Source organism: Ornithorhynchus anatinus, chromosome 10, assembly GCF_004115215.2.
Source record: "Ornithorhynchus anatinus isolate Pmale09 chromosome 10, mOrnAna1.pri.v4, whole genome shotgun sequence".
Taxonomy (NCBI): Eukaryota; Metazoa; Chordata; class Mammalia; order Monotremata; family Ornithorhynchidae; genus Ornithorhynchus; species Ornithorhynchus anatinus.
In genome coordinates this window covers 12,729,371-12,753,471 of record NC_041737.1, presented here as the reverse complement: position 1 = coordinate 12,753,471, position 24,101 = coordinate 12,729,371, and the positions used below count along the sequence as shown (strand labels likewise).

Genomic DNA, 24,101 nt, shown 5'->3' with positions numbered 1-24,101 from the left:
ATTGGGTTTTTTCCCCCCCTTAAGATGGAACTGTAGCAATTCCAGCTAACAAAGACCCTTGGTATTGCAGTGGTAGTTGTTACCTAGGAATGGAAACAGATGGTCAGAAAGACAAATGGATTAAAAAGGGGTCGCATTGAAGATGAAAAGAATGTGAAATTATTTTAGTTCATTTCTACTGGATGAAGGTTGCAAAATAGAGTAGAAATGATACCAAATATGACAACTATATTATTAGTAACAATGCAGTTCTCCTCCTTCCGATGATTTATCTCAGGACCAATATGTTTTCCTGCTCAAATCTACCCTATGGAGTTACGTGTTCTCCTGAAAGATATTGTGTCTCTTTTGAATGAGACACGAATACCAAAGTCACCTTTCATAAGAAAGGTAGTTTTAATTGCTGAAAAAAGAATCTGCTACTTTAGACATTCTTATGAAATAAATATTTGGCTCCAAGTTCATGCAACTAAGGTATTTTTTGAGTTTCACACTATTATTACATGAACCAGGATCCCGCTCAGCTGTTTCTTTCCCTTTTTGAAAATACATTCATCAGTTGGTTTGAGAAACCACAAGAAACTCCAGAAATTGGGGGACTTGCAGGAATTTAAGTCAAGATATCATACCCCCAAACTTGATCGTCACACAAACTGGAATACAACCGGTTTGTGATTAACAACTTCAGGTTGCATTCTCTTTAAATCTCCTGGTGTCCCTACCCAATCTGGAAGTGAGCACTTGGAATTTTAGAGTAGGAAGAGGAAAATTCAAGGATTTATGAAACAGTTGAACTGTATTTTACTTTCCAAGGAAGGTAAAGGGATCTGTGGTGCTTTGCTGCACCTGTAACACTGTCCATCTTTGTATTAAAAGGATTGTCAAAGCTTGCATTTGGGAATTTGATAAAGAGGTACTTTTTCCATAACAAGAGGGTATTAATTAACAAGCACTCTTAGATAGTTTATTACTAGTACACTGTTGAAGCACCTTGGGATTACTGTCTAATTTCACCTTCTGATAATCAAAGCCAAAATATAACAAATTGTACATTTGTTGTTGCAAATTCTCACAAATATTTGCAGGTGGCACAAATTTAATGATTTTATTTGTAAGAACTGAAAATAATCAAATGGACATTTTCTGTAAGGTACCTATTTCAACAACTGAGAAGTTGAGGAGGAATCTGGAAACACTTTGCCTGATTCTCCCTGGGCAAATAATTAATCCTGGTGGTTAATTAAGCACTTTGGGAAGGGCATTGCTGCTCCTGTTCTGCACATCCCCAAAGGAGGTAACACTCCTTCCAAAGACCCTCATTTACTAACAGGGAATGAACTGGCCACTGAGAAAATTGGGTTCATTAATAATTTTAATTAATTAATGTTGTTGTTAATTTTTTTTAAGCCTTAAATGAAATGTCAGAGAAGAAAGAATAATGGAAAAGACATCCTAAATGACACCACAAGTACCTGCTCCTGCCCTGTTGCTAAAAATTTAATCCCTAAGAACTTCGATTAACGTCAGTCCAGCCAACAGCCTGTAAACCAGGGAAGAGAAGTTCTAGCTCTGAGCCTTAGCCTTGTCACGAATAAAACATCTCTGAGTAAAATTTACCTACTCGCCCAGAGCTTTGGAGGCTCTCAATGGTGTCAGTTCTAAGACTAGTTGTTGTTTGAGTTTGTTCTTCCCAAAATAACTTGCCATGATTCAAAGGCATATTCAAGAAGCATCTCCATTAAACCGGTGTTCTTTCCTTCAAGAAAAAAGCCTTCAAAATAGAGCTTTTGGAAATATTACTAGGCAAGTCTGTCTGTTCAAAGACCTGTCAAATAAATGATTCCTCTAGGATCGTGGGTGTCATCTTCAGCAGGTCTTGCTGTTTCATACCTAAATACATCCTCACCAGAGGATGGGTCAATTGGCCAGTCTAGATTAAATTGTATGGTTCCATGAGGACAACTTGATAACAGGATGACTAGTTTATTTGGGATGCTGGCCTCTTCCTGTTAACATAAACAAGTAGCAGTGATGACGACACTGTGTACCTAGACTTTGTTTCTTAGAGAAAAATAGGATTAGCAACTCAATGTTAAGTCAGCAGTTCAAAATCAAGCAACTCAGAAAAGCACTACAATGAACCCTGCGGGAAATAAGATGACAGATGCTGCTGATAGGGAAATGATGTGGGGCAATCAACATTTCTTTGGCATACGGGAAAAACAATAACGGAAATTGCTTCAGTTCGAACATGGCAATGGTAGTGGTTAGAGTATCAAGTGACTGGGGGCTAGGGAGCATCATACCAATGAAAAACCATCATCTTGCCCTGGAGACAAAGCTTCAGCCATCAGTGGGACAGAACAGTTAAACCAGTGACAATTTTTACAGCAAGATACCTGTCAGAACAAGTAAAAGCTTTCAGTTGAGAGAACAAAAGACATTAATACCGTGCATACACCGTTTATGAGTTTGGTTTGACATGCTAATAGTCCCCACGGCCATTGTTACTGGAGAAGCCAGCAAATCTCCAGGATGTTCCAATCCATGCGCCATTGACCTACTGCCATATTAGGCACTGGAGAAAGTGAAACCAGACAGTAAACTGCTACAGGAGACCTATTGAAGGGTCCCAAACCAGGCAGCTGATAAACAACCCCTGAGAGTCAAATGACGTCTCTACTTCTTTAGGTTTTTCCCTTAATGAGAATATTGCAAAGGTGAAATTTTGTAAACCATTTCCCATCATCCCATTAAGAATGTCTGAATTCATACCATGAAAGCATAGCCTTCATGTAACTACTTACTCCCCTTCATAAGCTACTGCCACAGATACTGTCTGTTTCATAAAAACATGTTCCTGCAATTACAGTGATCCTGCTGGGTTCAAATGAAAAAAATTTTCTTGTACATACCGATTCTTACCTTGAGTCACAGCCCTCATTACAGAATGAAACCAAGGGATGTGTTCTAAAGAGACAATGAACGATTCCCCAGCTGGGAACTGATATAGAGCCCCAAAAACGCTGGGCTAGTTTTGAGGTGGTATGTGAGTGGAGGAGGGGTGGGGGAAGGAGGGTGGCACGAGGGAGAGGGGAAGCTGAAAAGGTACCTAATCAGTTGAGATTGGCAAGACTTCCTTTCTCCCTTTGCCCCACCAAATACCCTTTGTCCTCTTGCTGGGTGGTGTGGACTGATTCTGGGGCACTGCAGTGCATTGTGGTATTCTCTAGGTGACTACAATTCTCATCAGCTCTTCAGGACAATCACAGAGGTGAAGCAGTAGTCCCTGGAGGCCGGTTCTGACTTGCTTTTTGTGGGAAGAGAATGTGTCTGTTTATTGTTACATTGTACTCTCCCAAGCACTTACTATCATACAGTGAGCGCTCAGTAAATGCAATTAAGTGAATGAATCGTTTCATCCTCCCCGTGGTTTGTGGTTGGGCACTCAGCTGCTGCATTCCATGGCCAAAGGCTGACGTGAGCTCTGGCTTTCTGGCCCAATTGCACTCTCCAAGGTACTTAGTACACTGCTTTTCACAAAGTAGACGCTCAATAAATATCATTGATGGATTCCTTCTATTTTCCCACCCTTCTTTCAGGTTCAACCCCAAGATTCTGGGATTATTATAATGCTGTTGAGAGGACAGGATCACTATATCTGGAGGAAATATGTATTCCAAGTACAAAAAAGGTATTCAGCAGTAAAGAGGAACATCAGACAGCGCTTCAAACAATGCAAAGAACAGAAGATATACCATGCTTTGAGGATAGACAGAACAGTGAAAAAGCTTTTCCTCCAGAGAGGAACATGCTGACAAAGCAGTGCATACAAAGGAACAACAGAAATGCTTTTCATTAAACTTTTTTGAACAAATGACAAAAATGAGAATGAGGTCCCCAGCACTTTTCATTTAAGAATGAATTTTGTTAATTTGGTCTGTTAAAGATTTCCATTAAAATACATTATATATTGTGCATATATATATATATATGTGAATATATATACATGCACACACACACACAAAACAGAAAGGGTTGGATTAATGATTTACGGCCAAGCTTGTGAGATCTGGTTAGTGTTTCAAGCCAATTTCTCAAGAGGAAAAGGGGGGAAATGAGGAATTCAGCCCACCAGCCATTTTAAGTGCTTACTGAGAGAGTAGCAGGTTTTGAGCTCTGAACTGGTGGACCTGCCTTGGCCCCCTGCACAAATCATCACAGGGAGAATGATAAGGAGACCTGAAGCCCATGAATGGGAACTCTTAGAGTTTCCTAGGCCCAGAAGGTCCTACACCTACTAAATGCTCCTGTGCCTTAATCATACCAGTTCTTGCTTAGTTGGTAGAACTGGATCACCAACTCTTTTATATTGTATGCTACAAAGCGCTTAGTACAGTCCTCTGCACCCAGTAAGTGCTCAACAAATGCCACTGATTGATCAATGGCATGTCTGCCATACCCTAACTCAGAATTCACTTCAAACGTTGGCTTGGAATGAAGTCAAAGTAAGTACGTTCCTAAGTTCCTAAGTAAGCCCCCCTCCCCCAATCCCTCCTCAAAGGTGGTTATCTGTTCTCGGGGCTTGGGCAGAGGTTAAGAGTGTGCTGAGAGATGTGTCAGCATCCCTGTTCCCATTCAGACATCGCTGGAGACCAGATGGAGCCAAGGACATGAAAATGCCAGAATAAGAAGGAGGGGCATCGACAGGTCCCTCCCCTCACACACTGTGTAGGAGCTGCTTAGGCAGAACTGGCTCTGCTCACACGCAACCTGCAGTCCTAGTTCAATGGCTAGGCCAATCGTTCAGACGCACTACCATCGTGCCAGATCCTGTCTATGCTAGTGCATTTGTTTTTTCGGGTTAGTGTTTTGGTTATCCATCCCACCACTCGGAACTCGCAGTAATTCATGGATAGTTTGCATACAGCAGTTCCTCTAAATGCTCCCTGTCCTAGGAATGACAAGAGGTATTTCCTGTGGAGCAATCCTTGTGATAAACACTCATCTTATGAGTATCCAAATTCCTGTGAACTTCAGTCACATAAAAGTTACTTTAAAGTGCTTCTCCAAACATATTTTCCTGAATCAATTCCATCATAACCAGAGAATATCACATTAGAAAGTGGACCCCCAATAATTTAAAGATCCCTAAAGATAAATTTAATGTAGTCAAACTAAGAAATACCCAAATTGGAATGACTAGTGTCCAGAGTCAACAGAAGCCCTTCTCAGGACTGGAAGAAATGATGGGATTTCATCTAGTCCATTCCCTGCCTCCAGGTAAGACTGAATCTAACCCATCCGGGACGGTCTACTTGGTATTTGAAGACCTTTGCGGAAGGCTTCCACAACCACCTTTAGTAAACTGTTCCACTCCATAACTTTCCCTTATTAACACATTGTTTCAAATGCCTAACTGACTGATATCCCGCACACTGTAACAATGATGGTATTTGTTAAGCTCTATATGCCAGACACTGTACTGAGCACCGTGGTGGATGCAAGCAAATCGGGTTGGACGAGGTCCCTGTCCTACCTGGGGCTCACAGTTTCAATCCCCATTTTATAGATGAGGTAGCTGAGGCCCAGAGAAGTGAAGTGACTTCTCCAAGGTCACACAGAAGACAAGTGGAGGAGACGGAATTATAACCCATGACCTTCTGACTGCCAGGCCCATGCTCTACCTACCACGCCATGCTGCTTCCCTAACAGGTCTTTCCCCCTTGAATGCTTTTTAATACTTCTGGCCACTTTTTACAGTCAGTTTACTAAGGCAAGTTAAGACATCTAGGTTTATTCTCTTCTTAGACTATGAGCCTCAGGTGAGACAGGGACTGTGTCCTATCTGATTAACTCGTATGTACTCCAGTGCTTAGAATAGTGCTTGGCACCTAGTATGTGCTTAACAAGTACCATAAGTATTATTAATTGCCATTTCCATCCAAAGCCTGGGTGCTGTGAAGGAACAGGCCTTTGAGATTTCCATTCATTCACTGATAACAGCAGGTAAAATGTTCTCGCTGAGTGAATTACACTACCAAGCCAACAGGAAAATTTTAGTTACTTGATTAAAACCCAGGAAGACAAACCTCTGAGACTAAAATCTGGCTCTCAGACCGCAGGCTTCCATAAGCCCAAACAGGACATTTCTTTACGGGGCAGACATGCCACTCTACCTTCCACTTCAAAAACCCCACTTAGCTCAGTGATTTGGCTACATGAATGAGTCAAAAGGAAAGGAAAAACAAATACAAGGAGCAGAGATTATGGAAAAAATTCAGCATCGGGTTTCCTGTTTTCTCTGTCTCACATGCAAGGGGAAATATCACTCCAGACTAGTTCAACTTTGAATTCAGCCAATTTGACTACAAACATTTTCCTGCAGAAAACCTGGAAACATTTGATCCTGTTGATGAAAAATAAGTGGCAGAATTCTAACCCTGGGTGCCATCTACACACAAATCAACCATGTGCTCAGCCAAACGTAGACTTCAAAGCCAATCCATAACCAAGCACAGTAGCCTTCTATATTCACTGAAAGTGTTAAATTTCATTCATTTAAACAAAAACAGAAGGAATGAAGTCTAGGAAGGAAAATTCATGTTGGAAGACTCCTAAATATTGCCAGAGCAAATTTTTCAAATAGGTTTCTGTAATAATTCACCCCACATTAATATTCATGTTTACAATCTACACCCCTATGTAAACTCTACCCTCTAATTTCACTGAATATTAACACAAAAGAGAGCCAAATCGGTGGATACTTGTGAAGTAGCGTGAGAAGCAACATGGCTTAGTGGAAAGAGCATGGGCTTGGGAGTCAGAGGCTGTGGGTTCTAATCCTGGCTCCACCACTTATCAGCTGTGTGACTTTGGGCAAGTCACAACTTCTCTGTTCCTCAGTTACCTCCTCTGTAAAATGGGTATTAAGACTGTGAGCCTCACATGGGACAATCTGATTACCTTGTATCTATCCCAGGGCTTAGAACAGTCCTTGGCACATAGTGAGTGCTTAACAATTACCATCATTATTATTATATTTATGAGATTCAAAATCTGTAAACTAGTGAACTCTGGAAAAGACACATATACATAAATATTTAAATTCAGGCAACATTGTAGTTAATAAAAAAGACTGACAAGGATTTTAAGCCTTTCCATTGTGGTGAACTGTACTGTGAAATTGATTTATTTAACAGATCTATAGATCAGCCTCTGGGTACATGCAAATTATAAGATTAAGTAATAAACCCATTAGTGAGGGAAACAGACTCCCATTACTAAATTAGGAGAAGGATACTCAAGACATAGGACTCAAACCATATACCAATGAAATGCAGCTCTTTCAGGTGAACAACTAAGGGAGATATTTTCAAAAATGAAAGGCAGGGAGGGAGGAGTGATCTTGGGAAAAGTCCTGAGTGTGTTCTGCCAGGAACTCAGCCGTGACAAAGAACCTTACAAAAAATCTGCTGCCTGGATCCAGCCTCACAAATCGGGGAATGGTCTAAAGGGACAAGGATTTATCCTCAGGGAAATATTTCACTTTTTGGAAGGAGTTCTCAATCTTGTCAGCAAGGGGAGAGGAGAACCAGCAAGTTTTCTACTCTGAAGGAATACACCTAGCAGAAAATCTGGCAGGGTGAGTTTACTGAGAACGGTGTAAAAGTACCCAGGAAGACTGAATTGAGATGCCAGAGGCTTAGTTAGGAGTGGGAGACGAGCCAATCAGTAGAGCTTTAGTGAATATGGCATCCACAGGAAATGTAGATGGTCCCGTTCTCATGACGATGAGGTCCGGCATGAACTTTTATTTGGGGATGCTGACTACTTCTGGTGCAAAAAACAGGAAGACAAGCAACAGCATTTTAAATAAATATAAAACAATCATCAAACTGGAGATTTTAAAATGGAGGCCATAGCCATTATGCAAGTTAATCAGCATGGCTCAAGACAGGAGCCTAATAATGGGAGGAATCAGGAGATTTCTGAGGAAAGATGATGAGTACCTCACCTTACAGTGGGATTGTGCAAGGCCATCCCAGGGTTAGACCACAGATCTTCTCTAGTATTCTGTCTTCCACACTAGAACTAGAAGCAACAGTCACTGTTCCTCTCAGGCAGCTATTGCCTTTGGATAATCTACCTGCCTTTTCCTTCTTATACATTATGTGTCTTATATTGGCTCCAAAGGAGTTCTTGATAGCAGGACTTGAAGAGTTCACAATAAATGGCTCATAATAAAAAAGTTAGTCTAATTTAAACACAGCCATGAGATGGGATTCACGGAAAAACCCAAATAGGTATCACCTTTTTGGATAAGAATCTGCCCACTGATGGTTTTAATTAAATGCCTGCCTAACCACCAACTTCACTTCAATAGTATGATGACCATCTCAGAGAGCTAAGTTAAGAAACTCATTAAACCCATTTCCCTCAACTGAAAATAATTTTTATGGTTTTACTTTATCCTGGCAAATACCACCAATCATGAAATGGCAATTAAAAAAAGAAAATTAAGTTTTGGAGTCAGCATATTTTAAAATAGCCAACAATAGCAAATGTGTCTGCCTGCACAACACTTCTGCTTGTCAGAGTAATCTGCTTACATTTTTCATCTGAAAACATGAGCTTCAGAGTATTCATACATGGTCTCACTGTAAATCACCGGTCTTTGCACCCCACTACCTTAGTCACCTGAAGGACTGTTTTAAGCACTGACTCCCTGGAGCAAAGGAGCAATTTACTCTAGGGTGGGGCTAGACAATACCTCTATCATTCTCCTGCCAAATTTCCCTTCATTTTCATAAAAATGATTCTTCCTCTCATTCCCCCAAGTTATCAAGCTCTGAGAGTCAAGAGAGATTTTCTCAAGGGTCTACAAGTGGGAATGCTAGGCTGGATCCCTATGACTGCCCTACTGCTACACCTGTATTACAGCCCTACTGAATTACACCTACTTACTAATCTACTTTTCTACCCAAGTATTCATTGTACATAAAAACTTTTGCAACTAACCTCTTCCTGGTATTTAGAAACACCATTTTCATGATTTACCCAAGACAGGCTGCCTTTCACAGACAAGAAGATCCACATGTGTTCCATATGTAGAAAGTAATGAAACAAGCACTCTCATGTCTGAAGAGGCTTTAAAACTCACCCAACCCTCAAATCCTGCCAAGCACAATTTCCAGAACCATTAACACTAAAGGACATGAGGGGAAAATGAGCAAAAATGCTTCACATGGATGACTTTACACATTATTCACAGGCTAATAAATCTACTTCGGATATATGTTAAAGGCAACATTCAAGTATCTATTTCTAATTCCAAAATTCAGAGGAGATATGCAAGAAAATTCTTTTAATGTAATTTTGTATCCCAAAATAACCAGAGATAAATCTACTGTTCCCTGTGGCTTTACTGCCTAATGTACGTTGACAATCACTGTTTCCAAATCACTGATTTAGAGCATAAATCCATCAAGAAGAAAACCTGAAAAGCTGAAGAATGCCATCTGCAGTGTAAAGAACATAAAAGAAATCAAGATAAAGATCCCAACTGAGCTATCCTATTATTCAAGGCATTAGATATTTTTTATTCTGCTCCTCTTTTGTAAATTAAAATCTCTGCATTAAAAATTTCTCATAATTTAAAAAAAATATTTTAAGTGAGCATTCAACATATTCAGCTTTTACTACTGCCCAATTCTTCCCCCCAAAATTAAAGCATTTAACAATTACGATAAGGCCACTTTCAGAACATATCATCAACATACCACGGTTAAAGTTCTGTAGATACACTTGCAACTAACAGCTACTAAATTTGTCCAAAGAGCTCCCTAAATTCTAGAAAAGGTGAAATGAAACACTTCCGAAGTGTCTCATCTGGCATGCACCTCTATGACATTTTGAACACATACTGGTATACGTACTGCTTTGAAGGCAGACCTGGCTGGGAACTGGCTCTTTAAAATCAGGCTCTTAATCCCGAAACGCAGAAATACAAACACTGGATGGAAAACTGGCACAAGGGAAAAATCACCGAACGAACCCCAAACCAATCGATCCTGCTCTCAAAAATACTTCATGAGTTCCAGGAGAAGCCTCCTGGAAGCTTCAATAGCAAGCAGTATAGTAAGACAGGGTGGCAAACCAAAAAACAGTTGTGCTTCAAAATCATTATTCTTCTAAGTTGCTCACAGTTTGGCCATTTAGAGCCCCAATTTAAATCATCATTGCTTGTCACTATTACTAATGTGAGATCATTCAACTCTTAGAATTTCCTCGACAAGAGTTGGTTAATCTTTCAGGAAAATATTATCATATCCACTCACTTCCTCAACACTTGTGACAATTTGGCCTTCCAAATAAAAATAAATCTGTTTTAATTACAGCACATAAATAGTCTGCAGCTTTTATACAAGTACTAGAAAGGAACAATTCAAAACTATGCTTGCCACCCAAAAATATGCATTTAACCTTCAACAAGGTTTCACCAATACTTGATTTTGTATCTCAAAGTGTCTTGTATTTAGCCCAAAGTTTAATTTTATCCATATCTTTATGAGGCACTAAAAAGTAGCTCTCCATTTAAGTGAGAAAACAAAAATCAACTTTTGCAGAGGTAAAAACAGTATGCTTTCAATGATCTCAATAGCATTTTAGCTCAAGCAATGAATCGACCAACAGAAGTTACCTGCCTATCCAATTTAACATGCACAGATATTCCTCCCTAAACACTAGCCACAGTAAAAATTGTTGAATTAAAAATGATTTTCCTCCTGCTGTCTTCTATCCTTCAGTAAAAAGGACATCAGGAGCCTGCCAATCTGCTGTTACTACCACTGACATCTTTTGCACTTGCTCAAGCTGAAGTCACTTAACAGTCAAGAAAACTACTTGGTGATTTTCTTTTTCAAATGATTAGGAAATGATAGGGTAGCACTCCAAGGTTTGGTCTGTTCAAAACTATTTCTAACCAACACTGGCCCAAAGTCGTACTTTAATGAGTCATCTTTACTGATAATCTCAATCTAAATTCAACATCTGCACCTCCAAACGCCTAATAATTGAAGACATTCACTCCATCTTCATCACTAAGACTAATATGCAAATCCTCCTCAACACCTCCTTCTAGCTCCAGACAATCACTGGGAAAGGAATTTCCAGGTATGGGAGAGGAACTCAGTACCGCAGGATTCCTAAACATGAAGGGATGACGGAAAGCGTTAAACATTTCTGCATCTGAATCACTGGATTCGGTCCCACTGCTGGTGGAACCCTCCATCACCTGGACAGTGGCCATATGGTCCATCAGACCACTGGCTCCTAGGGAATGCACGTGGGTCATCTGCCTTGCTTGAGCTGCACCAGGTATGCCATTTGCCAAACCTGCACCTTCTGGAGCAGCCATTTTGGCCAGTCTTCCCTTTCCATGCAAGGCTGCTCTGTGCTCTTGTCTTTGAGGTGAGGCTGTCTGGCTAAGAATACGTGGATCTGTCTCTGACTTATTCGACACCTTAGGAACATTCCGCACATAATACCTCTGCAAGACAGGAGAGCCCTTGCCAGCACGAGGATACCTACGGGGGCGCCTAGCTTCCTCCACGTTTCCATCTCTGTGATCGTGCCCGTTTTCAGAGACACAGTCCTGAGAACCAGTCCTATTCCAACTTAAACAAGGACTTGATTCTCTGCTACTGGGAGGCAACGGGGTGGCCAAAGGACTCCGCGTTCCCGGCCCCCTGAACAATTCATCCACCAGAGAACTATGTCTGGGGCTCCCCCTACTAGAAATGGATATATCCACAATCTCATCATCGAGGTACTCTTTTGGGGTGGGCCGGCAAGACTGCCAAGAGTTTGGGGACTCCCTGCACCTCGCCTCATTAGAGTTCTCGTCTCTACCGAGAATGTAGGCACCACTGGTCACGTCACCCTCATAATTGTCATTTGTTTGGGAATGTGACTGGGACCCTTGTTCTCTGAGCAGGTCATACTCGCTATCTACATCACTGCAGTCAATGAAAGGAATAGAAGTGCTGCTGCCCCGGGCAGCCCTGGATGCTGGACCTGTGCTCGGCTGCTGCGTCTGAGGCGGATTCTGCTGGCTTTCAGCCTTCACGACCTCCTCCTCTTCCTCCATCGTCGCCATCACCGCTCCATCGCCACGCTTGCCATCCTTGGGGCTTCTCTTTAGGGAGGGGCTCCGGCGCGGCTCGGCCTCATCCACTGAAACTTTCAGTTCCTTCCCCTGCCGGCAGTTCCGACCCCCAGGGGAATCCACGCCATCTCCAAATGTAAAGCTTGAGCTCTGGGGTGTGAGGGGGAAGGACGAGATAGGGATGGGAAACGGGAGAAACAAGGACCAGGGTGGGGGTGGGGGGAGAGCAAGGAGAGGGCCTGTTACTTGCAACCAGGAGGAGGAATCTGGAATCGTTTTCGAGCCTGCAGCTTCTGTTAGAGGTGCCAAATGGAACCTCCTAGATAAGCAGTAGAGCAAAGTGAATCATCCTTGTGAACTTACCCTCACACAGATGGGCATATGACATCACCGTCCTCAGCAAAAAGGGAGAAAGTACCTACCTGTGCGCGGCGGTTAAACTGAGCCAGTTAAGCAATTCTTCTTTCGGTGGGACCTTGAACTTTCTTCCTAAGATGCTCAATAGGCATATGAAATAAGGAAAACGTTCTCAGCCAAACTCAAGGAGAAGAGGCCATAAGAAGGGTGCCTAGGCAGTGGCAAGAGGAGCAAGGAGGATAGCCAACTGCAAGCCTTTCAAGGCAGGAAATTAGGATTTCTGGAAAGCCTCTGTGCCTGTGGATGAATAGGCAGGTGACATTCCCATTCACGTAATGGAAATTTCTGAACAATGTATCCCAACTGATTTCTCTCAGCCTCCAATCCAGACAGGGACTTAAAACCCTTCCAGAAAACACCTCCAGGAAAGTACATACCCTGTGGGCATGAATTCTTAGAGCTCTGATTCAAGAGAAGTTGTCTCCATCCTGAAAATAATCCCTGGGAATGCATTCCTCAATTTGAAGCCAATCCAGTTACGAGTTTGGCATTGAACCTCAGAGCCTCCCGAAGCTATTACAGCATTTCCAACTCTTCCATGCAAGTACCCTGGCTTACTTGGAAAGAGGCCCTATCTGAACTAGTTAACACCAGCCATTCCATCATTCAACCAAGGATATGACAAATCACAGGCCAAAGCAGCTCAACCCTCTCTGAGTTTTGCAGACCACTTACCTGAGCTGAGTGTGGGAGTGAAGTGGGTAGCTGAAATTAGGAAGATCTACTCCCGACTAAATCAATCAATCACTCAAAATTTACTAAGTGCTTACTGTAAGCAGAGCACTATACTCAGTCCCTGGGAAAGTACAGTATGAGTTGGTAGACACAATCCCTGCCCAGAAGCAGTTTAGAGACTTCCCTAGACTGGAAGGCTGAGGTGGGCAGGGAACATGTTTACCATCTGTATTGTACTATACTTTCGCAAACACTTAGTGCAGGGATCTGCACACAGTAAGCACTCAGTAAATATCACTGATTGATTGTTAATGGAAGTTGGAGGGGAAAGGCCACCAAAAACAAGTCATTGGTCTGGCACATGCCCCAGAATCTGAGGCCACCAAGCAAGGGCACTGCAGACGTTCCAACAAGGCAAGTATAGCTTGAAGAAGACTGAAAGACAAACAATGAGTACCACCATTGCAAGGAAAGTAGTTGAATAACAGACCCCCAGTTCTGGAAACTTCATCAACATCATTACTGACTTGTTTTGGCACCTCCGAGTTCTGTTCCAAAGGCTGGGCAGACAGGCTCCTGATTGAGCGAATCTTGCTGTGTTTCCTGGGAGAAATCATATTAGGTAATCCGAGTCACATAAGGTTTTTCCATGAATAACAAATACCAGACATTTCCTTCACAAACAATTGAGCCCAAAGAGCAGTCTTTATGAATATTTCCTCGGAAACTGAGTCAAGACTGGCTCCGTTGTAATATCTGAATTGATTATGGATTTCCAAAATAACGACCAAGCTTCCCGGATCGTCATATATTTCCAAAATGCCTTTACACTTGCAAGGACTGTGATGACAGATGAGTTCAGAGGAACCTGGCACATTTCTGAGTTCCTAATGGTGGTCTACCCTTTTTGTAATTAACTCTGTCTCTTCAGGTACTTATTTCCCAAGTAGACTGTATTAAACATACAGTTCCCATTTAATTAGATCACACTCAGCGGGGCTTGAAAGGAAAAAGCTACAGAAGAAAAGGGAAAACTGACTGCCAATAAGCACGTGTAAGTTTGATAAAACAAAAAGATCTGTTCCTTTAACCTGTTCTAGACTCCATAGGACTAGCTGAATGTGGAATCTATCATTAGTCTCTCTCCTGTAACTTCTTTCCCTGGCCCTGAAAGTTCAAAACAAGTGGCTGTGGAATATTTCTTGGAAAAACATCATCTGAAATTCAGGAAGTAATATGGATAGGAAATAAGATAAGACTTGAAATACTAGATCAAACTGCAAGGCCTTTGGAGAGTTTTAAAAATATGTTCATACAATAATGATCTGTTTTCATGTCAAGGCTTTTGGTACACTCCACGCTCAACCCAATCACACATGTAGGAGACAAAGGAAGGAAAGTAAGGAATAAGGGAAGGAACCAGGTTGCTTGGTACCAAAAGAAGAATTATACTCCTGCTGCCAATTTAGTTCCAGGGTGTGGAGACTGCCTTGCCCAGTCGACCCCTTCTCTATAACAACCTCCTCCATTATGCAGGGAAGAATTGTTTTGTTGACAAACTATGTGTCTTACTTTTCTTCCAAATGTCATTTTCCACTGACCTATTTAATCCTACTTCTGCACCTTGCTGCCTTTCTTGTGTTTTCATCTCCTCCTCAGTCTGCTCCACTCCAATTAAATTCCACTGAAATTCAGCCCAAAAGATATTGCCCATAAGCATCACCCCTTCTAGCCTTTGGCTTCCCTTTTCCCCTTTTGTGGGTGATAGTTGCTTCTTCATCATCTCTTCATTGCTCCCTATTCAATGAATGTCATTCATTCATTCAATCGTATTTTTTGAGCGTTTACTGTGTGCAGAGCACTATACTAAGTGCTTGGAAAGTATAATTCAACAATAGAGAGAGACAATCCCTGCCCACACTGGGTTTACAGTCTAGAAGGTGGGAGACAATCAACAGTATCTACTGAGCACTCACTGCCCTCAAGAAGCTTATAATTTTCATTTCCTTCTTGATTTTTACTAGGTTGTCTCCTTTTCCCACCTTATTGTCTTCCTCAATGAAAAAGTATTCACGATGCAGGCACCCCTCCAAAAGTACCATTCTAAAGAATACACTAAAAAATATCTGGCTCTGAGCCTTAGTAGAGAAGCTTATGGAAATGATGAAATATTACACACAGCATCACCATTCTTTCCTCAAAGAGCACTTTAGAAATTAAAACACCATTCCAAACTTTCTTACCTTTCAAACTGCACTTTCTTGTGTCCCCCTTCTTTAACATAGTCGAGAACCTGCTTCTGAGTCCGGCCACTGGGATTTAAAACAAAAATCGCATTTTGGAGACACACACACACACACACACACAACTTTCTCAGCTTTCTTCCAGAATATAATTATAAGTGACCTGTTGCACATCTAATAATCACATCAGAATATATAAATACCCATGAAATGCATTTTTTAACCTCTTTGGCTGTCATTTATTCACATATTCAGTAAAAGAATCCATCTGCCAAAGATAGCCTATTCAGATTTGCACAAGTGCCAAATGGTTCTGCATTCAGTATCTCCCAGGATCATTAACTCCTTCCACATCCCAGAAATCCAAGGAATGCAGGGTGGGCTGGTAGACAAGCAGAGGAGACCCAGGATCAAACTCAAGGTCCTTGGCTTTAAAAGCCCAACACCACCTCCTTGGGCTAAAAGATACCCCCACGGATTGGACAAAGAACAGTAATATGCCACCCATGAAGTTGATTTCAGAAAACAAGACCATTCACCCAACTCTGGCTTCAGTATGTCGATATCCTCAGACTTTTAAAAGGGCAAGGGACTTAGAAAAGGATGCCTACACGAAAAGGTTACAGTTGATGATAGGGGAGGCCGAAAGGAGGGGAGCAGGGAGCTTACCTGAACCTAAAGGATGACCCCCTAGTGAAGAGAACAGGCTTAGGCTTTGGTTTGGGCTCTTCAAAGAGTCTGAAAAAGGCATGATGTTCCACACAAATTTTCCAGAAGGACTTGCAAAAGTCCCGGCTGGCCATCAGAAACTCCAAAGTGTCCTGATATGAGCTCTGGAAGGAGAGAAAACTATTGTTTTGGGTTTCAATGGAGCATTTGCCAATAATCCAGGCTATTTATGTGTACAGTTTCCCTAGAGAGTATTTCTGCCAATCCAGGGCTGACCACATTCAGGCTCCACTTTATAATCAGATTTGGGACCTCACTTTCGAAAATCCATAAACTCGGAGAAGTTATTCAGGGCAGAGAAGTGAACAAACTCGTACTCTGTTCAGAGTTCTCTGACCATTACCATAAACTTTGCCCCTAAAAGAATAAGGACAGAAACAAAAGATGATCTCCCTTGTCCTCTTGTCCCCTTCACAAAGACGATCCAATTGCTCTTTTGCCATAAGTGATCCGTTTGTCATCTCAGCTGGCCTGTAAACTGTCATCCTGCCCATTCTCTGGATAGCTGATTACCACTGAAAATGCTTTCGAAGTGGACTGAGAGTCTTTAACCACTTGGCAAAAGCTTGATGTAAACCTATTTTTCTCAATATGGAGGATGCCTGGAAATTGATGCCTAGAAGTGGTGGAAACTGATCCCCAAATTTCGGTGTGCTAAAGTGCTCCCTGTTACTGCTCCGTCAAAGAATAACACTGCATCATTATTTTTCCTCCTGGTGCTGAGTCAGGGAGAACATTCCACAGACCCCCTGAGCTGCTTTTCAGTGAGGAAGAGAAGACATGAAGGACTAGAGGAGCAAGAGGATTGTGAGAACTACTGATTTCTACTAGGGGTATAATCACGATTTGAAACCATCCATTTCTGTTGCCAGAATAGGGCAGGATGTTAATGAATACCGTTAACGAGATGGATTTCCCTTACATGTGCAGTTATTGTGCAATTATGTCTTCAGCAGCTTTCAGTTTTCAACTCCTGTGGAAAGTCTCAGGCTCAGGAAAAATCTCTGAGGACTTCTTGACAAACATTTAACTACTTGTGATTTACTCTTTTTTCCCCTTCATCATTCTGACATCAATGATGCCTGGGATATTAGTTTTATACCTATCTTCCTAAAATTTCAAATGGCCTGCTAATTCATGGTCCTCCTGACCAGAGGCCTTCTTTATAACACTCAGTTCAAATCCCAGTCGTAGCTGTCATTCTCAAGGGTCATACATTATCTCTGGAAATCCCTAGAGAATTGACAAGGTTCACAGCAGTTGTTCCACTAACACTCTCAAAATCCCAGTCTTACCTCTCTTTGTGGGAAATGATAAATGAAGAAACTTGTCGTCTAAGGATGGAGACACAAAGCTCATTTCACAAAGACAGGGAAGACCCGAAAGAGACAATCCGCCTGTCTCAAACCTAAGGAAGTGTATTGATCCCGCCTAGCTCAGATGCAGGGACTGGAACAATGCTCAGAACACCTTTCTGAAACCCCACTCCTGGAAGCCACTTACATTTGCATCAGGACGCAACTTGATGAGAAAACGTTTCCTCTTGAAGCTCAGCTTCCTCACCTTTGCCCAGTTGAAGGCATTGATCTTGGTGAAACCCTGAAAGAAAGACACAGCTGTGCAACAGTCCAACATAAGCCAAGGAAAGGACTTTGCCAGCCTGCTAATATTCATCCAGCAATCCATACCTGAGAGCTACATGAACACCATTCCTCAGAGGGGCTTTAGCAGCTCTTAAAGAGATCTTCTGGGTGAGGACCATGGAGCATGGGATTTAAAATGACTAACCAGACTAGAACACGGATGTCTAGCAAGGTGTCCTAGTGGAAAGAGTCTGGGCTTGGGAGCCAGAGGACCTGGGTTCTAATCCTGACTCTGCCACAAATCTCCTGTGGGATTTTGGGCACTTGGCCTCTCTGTGCCTCATCTGGGAACCAGGAATTAAATCCTACTCCCTCCTACTTAGACTGTGAATCTCTCGTGGGACAGGGATTGTGATTATTTTAATTTGGTATTTGTTAAGCGCTATGTGCCAAGCACTATTCTAAGCACTGGGTAGATGCAAGCTAATCAGGCTGTCCCATGTAGGGCTCACAGTTTTAACCCCCATTTTCCAGATGAGGTAACTGAGGCACAGAGAAGTTAAGTGACTTGCCCAAAGTGACACAGCTGATAAGTGGCAGCGTCGGGATTAGTACCCATGACCTCTGACTCCCCAGCCCGGGCTCTTTCCACTGAGCCACGGTGCTTGTATTTTGTATCTATCCCAACATTTAATATAGTGCTTGGCACAGAGTAAGTGGTTAACACTGTGTGCTGAGCACTTTTCAGCGCATCTGGAAACATAGAAAAGGCACCTATGTAGTTTATATGAAGGCATCCGTCTGCATGGGGGTAAAAGAAGAGTCACAGGCAGTGAGCTGAGAAATTTCTCTGAGGCTCTCCTGGAAGTGGAAATGCTAGAACGGGGATGGGTATGGGGAAAGGGAAGACATGGTATTGTGTGGGTGCAGGGAATGGTGGCAAATACATTAAGCAGAGAGATAGCGACTGAAGGTAAGAATGAGCTGGGATAAGAGGGGTGGTAGCAAGGGCTCATGGACAGATTGATCGATCAGTCATATTTATTGAGACCATACTGTGTGCAGAGCATTGTACTGACCATTTAGCACTCAACTAGGGAGTGATCATGGCAACAGGTTATGAGGCTGGTGCAGTTGTAGGGGGTGAAGAAGGGATGGAGACGGTAGTAGTATAGTAACTCAAGTGCTCTGCACACAGTAAGTGCTCAAAAAATGATTGAATGAATAAAGGAATCAATGGTGAGGTGAGTTGGGGATCTGTTCTAGTCCTACTCTAGACCCCAGAATTTAGAATCCTTTTTTGGATGGTCTCATCTTTAGTAATAACAAATTATTATTATTAATAATAAGAATGGTATTTATTAAACACTTACTGCATGCCAAGCACTTTTCTAAGCACTGGGGTAGATACATGGTAATCAGGTCATCCCACGTGGGGCTCTCAGTCTTAATCCTCATTTTACAGATGAGGTAACAGGCACAGAGAAGTTAAGTGGCTTGTCCAAGGTCACACAGCAGACAAGTGGCAGAACTGAATTTGCTCACTATTATTATTAATAGTAACAATGAAGAACAACTTTTAATTTCCTCTTATTGTTTCTGATGCATCCTTCTATGTCTCCATTTATCCAACTTGACTTGCTAATCACTAGACGGAGTCGGTTTTTTGCCTCACAGTAATTGCTTAACAAATACAATAACAATAGTAAATGACAGACGATAGAATTTATTATTCCCCATTTTCTAACATCAAATGCAACTGCAAACGCACCTGGGTCCCAGGGTTAAAAATGGAATGCTGATAGGTGCTATTAAAAATGATTTAAAATAAAAGGGTTGTTTTGGGGAGGGTTGATAGCAACCAAGACTCTCCTAAGCACAAGGTGCCTTCCACGGAACGTTCGGTCCTTGGAACATCAACTAGCTGGGTCCTGCTATTGGCTACTAGTTATCTCCTTTTCCCTGCTCTGCCACCAGATTTATGAGAGTTGAATTTGCGCAAGTGTTTTCGAGAAATTAAATTATTGCAAATCAAAGTAAAAAGGAAAGATGAAGGTAGAATTATTTCATTTCAAAGCCAGCTTATTCTTATCTTATCAGCTCTACAGTTCATACATTGCACCATTACCTTGGGATAGTTAAAAACTGTGTGTGTTTCATCAATGACACACCTGGATCTCTCAGCTGGGAAACGATTCACTTGAGAGGGGAAGGTCATGCGACTGAGTTAGCCCATTACCCCAAATATGCTTTTCTTTTTATTATATAACTGGACTTGGCACATGCTCTTTGTTCCTCACCGTTGATGAAATTACAGACCCGCAAGGAGAAGTCACAATCAATTGGTCTAGGCTTTGCAGCCTGGAGTCCATTATGAGGATGCAAAACTCACCAAGTATGAGCCCCAGCCCCTTCCCATCAAATCACTTTAAGGACTGGCCTCCCGCCACCCCCAGCCTCTTAACTGCTAATCCCGAGCGCCTCTGGAGTGAGTGGCTAATTCAAAATAGAAACAAAGGATTCCCTCACCAACCATGGCTTCCCCATCTGTGGCTCTGAGTAGCCACTCTTACCTTCTGGATGCCAATTTGGCCACCATGGGGGACAGGTTTGAGTGAGCATGATTTCCCCACTCTTACCGTCTGGATGCCAATTTGGCCACCATGGGGGACAGGTTTGAGTGAGCATGATTTCCCATGACTATACATCACTTAACCTGTCCTTTCAAGCCGGCTGACTGACCAGCATTCTGATCATACTGAGCTTCATATCACTACTTATATCTGTACCTCCTCATCACTGCCCGGGGAACACAATGTCCCAGCAACTTCAGCAGTCACTGGACTCGGTACTGATTTTGCAGAACAGCAAATTTTAAACAATAGCTCAGATAAATTATTGAGGATTTTTCCACCAGTACAGCTACATAATAACAATACTTCAAAGGACGTTAAAATGATTTCCAGCCATTGCAGGCTTCTTTACAAATGGTTTACCGTGTTGAGTCATTGCCTCTCATGCCATAGGTGGTCAATAAGTGATACTGATCAACTGATTCAGGGCAGACTTCTAATGTTATTTTTGACTATCACAAATACTTAGTACAATGCAGTGCACCCCGTAGGCACTCTGCAAAAACCATCACTACTCTACTCGAGTAGTGGTAAGAAGCATGGGCTTGGGAGTCGAGGACATGGGTCCTAATCCCGGCTCTGCCATTTGTCTTCTGTGTGACCTCGGGCAAGCCGCTTAACTTCTCTGTGCTTCAGTCACCTCATCTGTAAAATGGGGATTAATACAGTGAACCCCATGTGGGACAACCTGATTACCTTGTATCAACCCCAGAGCTTAGAACACTGCTTGGCACATAGTAAGCGCTTAACAAATACCATAGTAGTACTACAATCACCACTGAAGGATACAGATCCCTGGGGTCCTCAAAATTTAGAGCTTAAAGATTCCTAATTGTAGACTCTCTCACTTTAAAAAACAACCTCAGTGCAAAGTTGAGACTAAAGAAGCTAGAAAGGCACACTTGATCCCCAAGACTGAAAACCGAACTGATTGGAAATGCTTCCTTTCACTCCTAGGAATAACTTGCAAGAGTCCTAAAGTTTATCATCTGGGGGAACAGTCGTTTTCCCAAAAGGGAATTTCATTTCCTGCCTTTGTCATAAAGTTCCTGTGAGGAAAGTTGAAAAGTGTTTAGAATTTTTCTCACCTGAAATACTAGAATTCCCGTGTTGGCAACAGCCAGGTTGATCTTAGTGCCTTCTCTGTCCTTTGCTGGGTGTAACCGGATTCCATACATCTCCAGCCGTCGGGCAATCTCTAGAAGCTGGAAATCGGATTCTGCTGGCGTTTGCCCACTTAGGAAACAAAAATTAAAAAGAAAGGGCAGCAGATATGAATTCCCAATGTCTATTAACTTGGGATTAAGTGGCTTTTAGGGGGCACAAAAAGGCATTTCATCACAAACAGGGCCGAGCTGATCAGATGATAGGTACCCTGTTCACTGTAACCCAAAGTCTAGCAAAGGAAACAAATGATCCATTGATTCAGGTAACTAAAAACTTCAAATGTCTTCTGCAAACTCAGATAGCATTTGGAATCTAACAGGGCTTCCTTCTCAGAGGGCGGGGGAGGGCCATATAAAACAAAAATATTATTGAGTTCAAACATGATTCAGTTATTTTCAATAGAAATGAGCTTGCATGCAACAAAAATAATTAAGGCAACACATTTTTTGGGGGAAAAAAAAGGAACTGTGGCATCATTATGACTATAATGCCTTCTGAATCCAGAATCAAATTAGCTATTCCTCAGTTACTAAAGCTTATTTTTCAGAGTTCCTATCAACTCAATAAACACATGCCAAGGAAAAAAGTCAGGCCTCCTACTGACAAAATACCACACACTGAAAAAAAAAAAAACCTAACCTACAAATGGAAAATCTATGTATGTGAATAAACAAAAATTGCTTGCACCTAGACGCTCTGATGGTGGAGTATTCGTGTTGCCAGCCGGGTATCCTGTGATCTTTCTGTATAATTTGTAGAAACAGAGGAGTAAACAGTGTGTGGTTCAACGAATTTGCCACATCACCCTCAAATAAAAATTCTTGAAAAGCAACAGGATCATCTGACAGAAAGTGTGTGTGTGGTAGAGGAGCCAATTCAAAGGAAAATGAATACGGTGAGTAACCCCAGTGAACTGCAAATTGAGAGGAGAAAAATCATTTTTAAAAAATAAATTAGATGTAAAAGTGATCCAGTACAGACAGATTTAATTTTCAGAAACTGCCTCCTTCAAATTCTCCAACAGTTTTGCCTCCCATTTGCTGATACAACCCTTCCAACTTTTTTTTATGGTATTTGTTAAGTGCTTATTATGTGCTAGCCACTGTACTAAGCACTGGGATAGATACAAGCTAATCAGGTTGGATCCCATCCCTGTCCCATAAGGGACTCACAGTCTTAATTCCTATTTTACAGATGATTTCAGAAAACCTCAGCAGATTATTGTCCAAGTTCCAATCCCTTACCCTAACATAGCCAGTGCTGCTTAGAAAAAAAAGGACTAAAAAGGGAAAAACAAACTCAGGGAGTGAAAAAATATTGGAATCCTATCATAACATCCTCAACCTCCAGAAGCTCTTAAACAACCTTAGCCTGCAATGAACTTTATGTGTTTCATTTCCAAGGAAGGAAGAGTCCTGGCCTCAGGGAATCTTTGTTGACTCAGAACACGCTCCTAGGTGAAATGCTAGTGGAAAAAGCAGGGGCTTGGGAATAAGAGGACGTGGGCTCTAATTCCACCTCTGCCATTTGTCTGTTGTGTGACCCTGAACAAGTCACTTGACTTCTCAGTGCCTCAGTTACCTCATCTGTAAAATGGGGCCAAAGACTGTGAGTCTCATTTTTTTCAATCGTTTTTAATGAGCACTTGCTGTGTGCAGAGCATTTTACTAAGCGCTCAGAAGTACAATATAACAGACACATTCCCTGCCCACAACCAGCTTACAGTCTAAAGGAGAGAGAGCCAATATAAAATAAATCTCAACTGTGCACAACCCAATTAGGTTATATCTACTCTAGCGCTTAGTACAGTGCTTGGCACATAATAAGCACTTAACAACATTAAAAAAAATTCTAAAAAATCCCCACTGGAGGTGCACATCAGAGGAATCAGAGTTAAACTTCGGTAACATGTCATTCAATAATAAAGAAGGAAGAATTACCTGATGCCAATCCTGGACCATGCTGAGATTTCAGAACTTCCTTTAAAATTGGAGAGACAGCTGACTGCCCACCAGGGTAGTTCAGATACAGTCAGGTTTGGAGAACAGGGATAAACTAGATGAGCTCTCTACAGTGCTGATAAATCCATGATTTTATGGTTTTATTTCCAAAAAAGGATAGAGTCAAAAAAATAAAACTGCAGGACTTACATATGGTTATGGTGAAATTCCACAATTTTGTCTTCTATTGCTTCTTGCTGAGGTATGTACTTATTCTTTGCTAAGTGTTCCCGGTCCACAGTTTCATCATAATCCCCAATTTCAGCTATTGGATAAAAGAACAAATGAAACAAAAAACTGTCATACTGAGTTGGCACTACATCAACTGGGTGTTATGCTTCTCTGCTTTGTTTTTGGCAATTACTGTTTGATAACTGCAAACAGCATGACTGGGTGTATCACACACCACTTGTGCATCAGGCTTCTCAGCCACACTGCCACACATGGATAGGATCTTACCGGCAGCAGCAGCATCTCTGAAATGA

At 41.9% G+C, this 24,101-nt stretch overlaps 1 protein-coding gene across 3 annotated transcripts in view; it reads right to left on the bottom strand.

The window, feature by feature from the left end:
- Positions 1 to 24,101, bottom strand: part of FARP1 (FERM, ARH/RhoGEF and pleckstrin domain protein 1) — a 240,275-nt gene that overhangs the window by 42,251 nt on the left and 173,923 nt on the right. For all 3 annotated transcript variants that reach the window (XM_029073300.2, XM_029073298.2, XM_029073299.2), the window contains exons 7-13: positions 23,767 to 23,881; positions 21,538 to 21,685; positions 17,737 to 17,832; positions 16,174 to 16,337; positions 15,505 to 15,573; positions 13,789 to 13,864; positions 12,079 to 12,319 (exon numbers count right to left, since the gene is read on the bottom strand). In XM_029073300.2, coding sequence (XP_028929133.1) covers positions 12,079 to 12,319; positions 13,789 to 13,864; positions 15,505 to 15,573; positions 16,174 to 16,337; positions 17,737 to 17,832; positions 21,538 to 21,685; positions 23,767 to 23,881 — 909 coding nt within the window. The remainder of the gene's footprint in view (positions 1 to 12,078; positions 12,320 to 13,788; positions 13,865 to 15,504; positions 15,574 to 16,173; positions 16,338 to 17,736; positions 17,833 to 21,537; positions 21,686 to 23,766; positions 23,882 to 24,101) is intronic.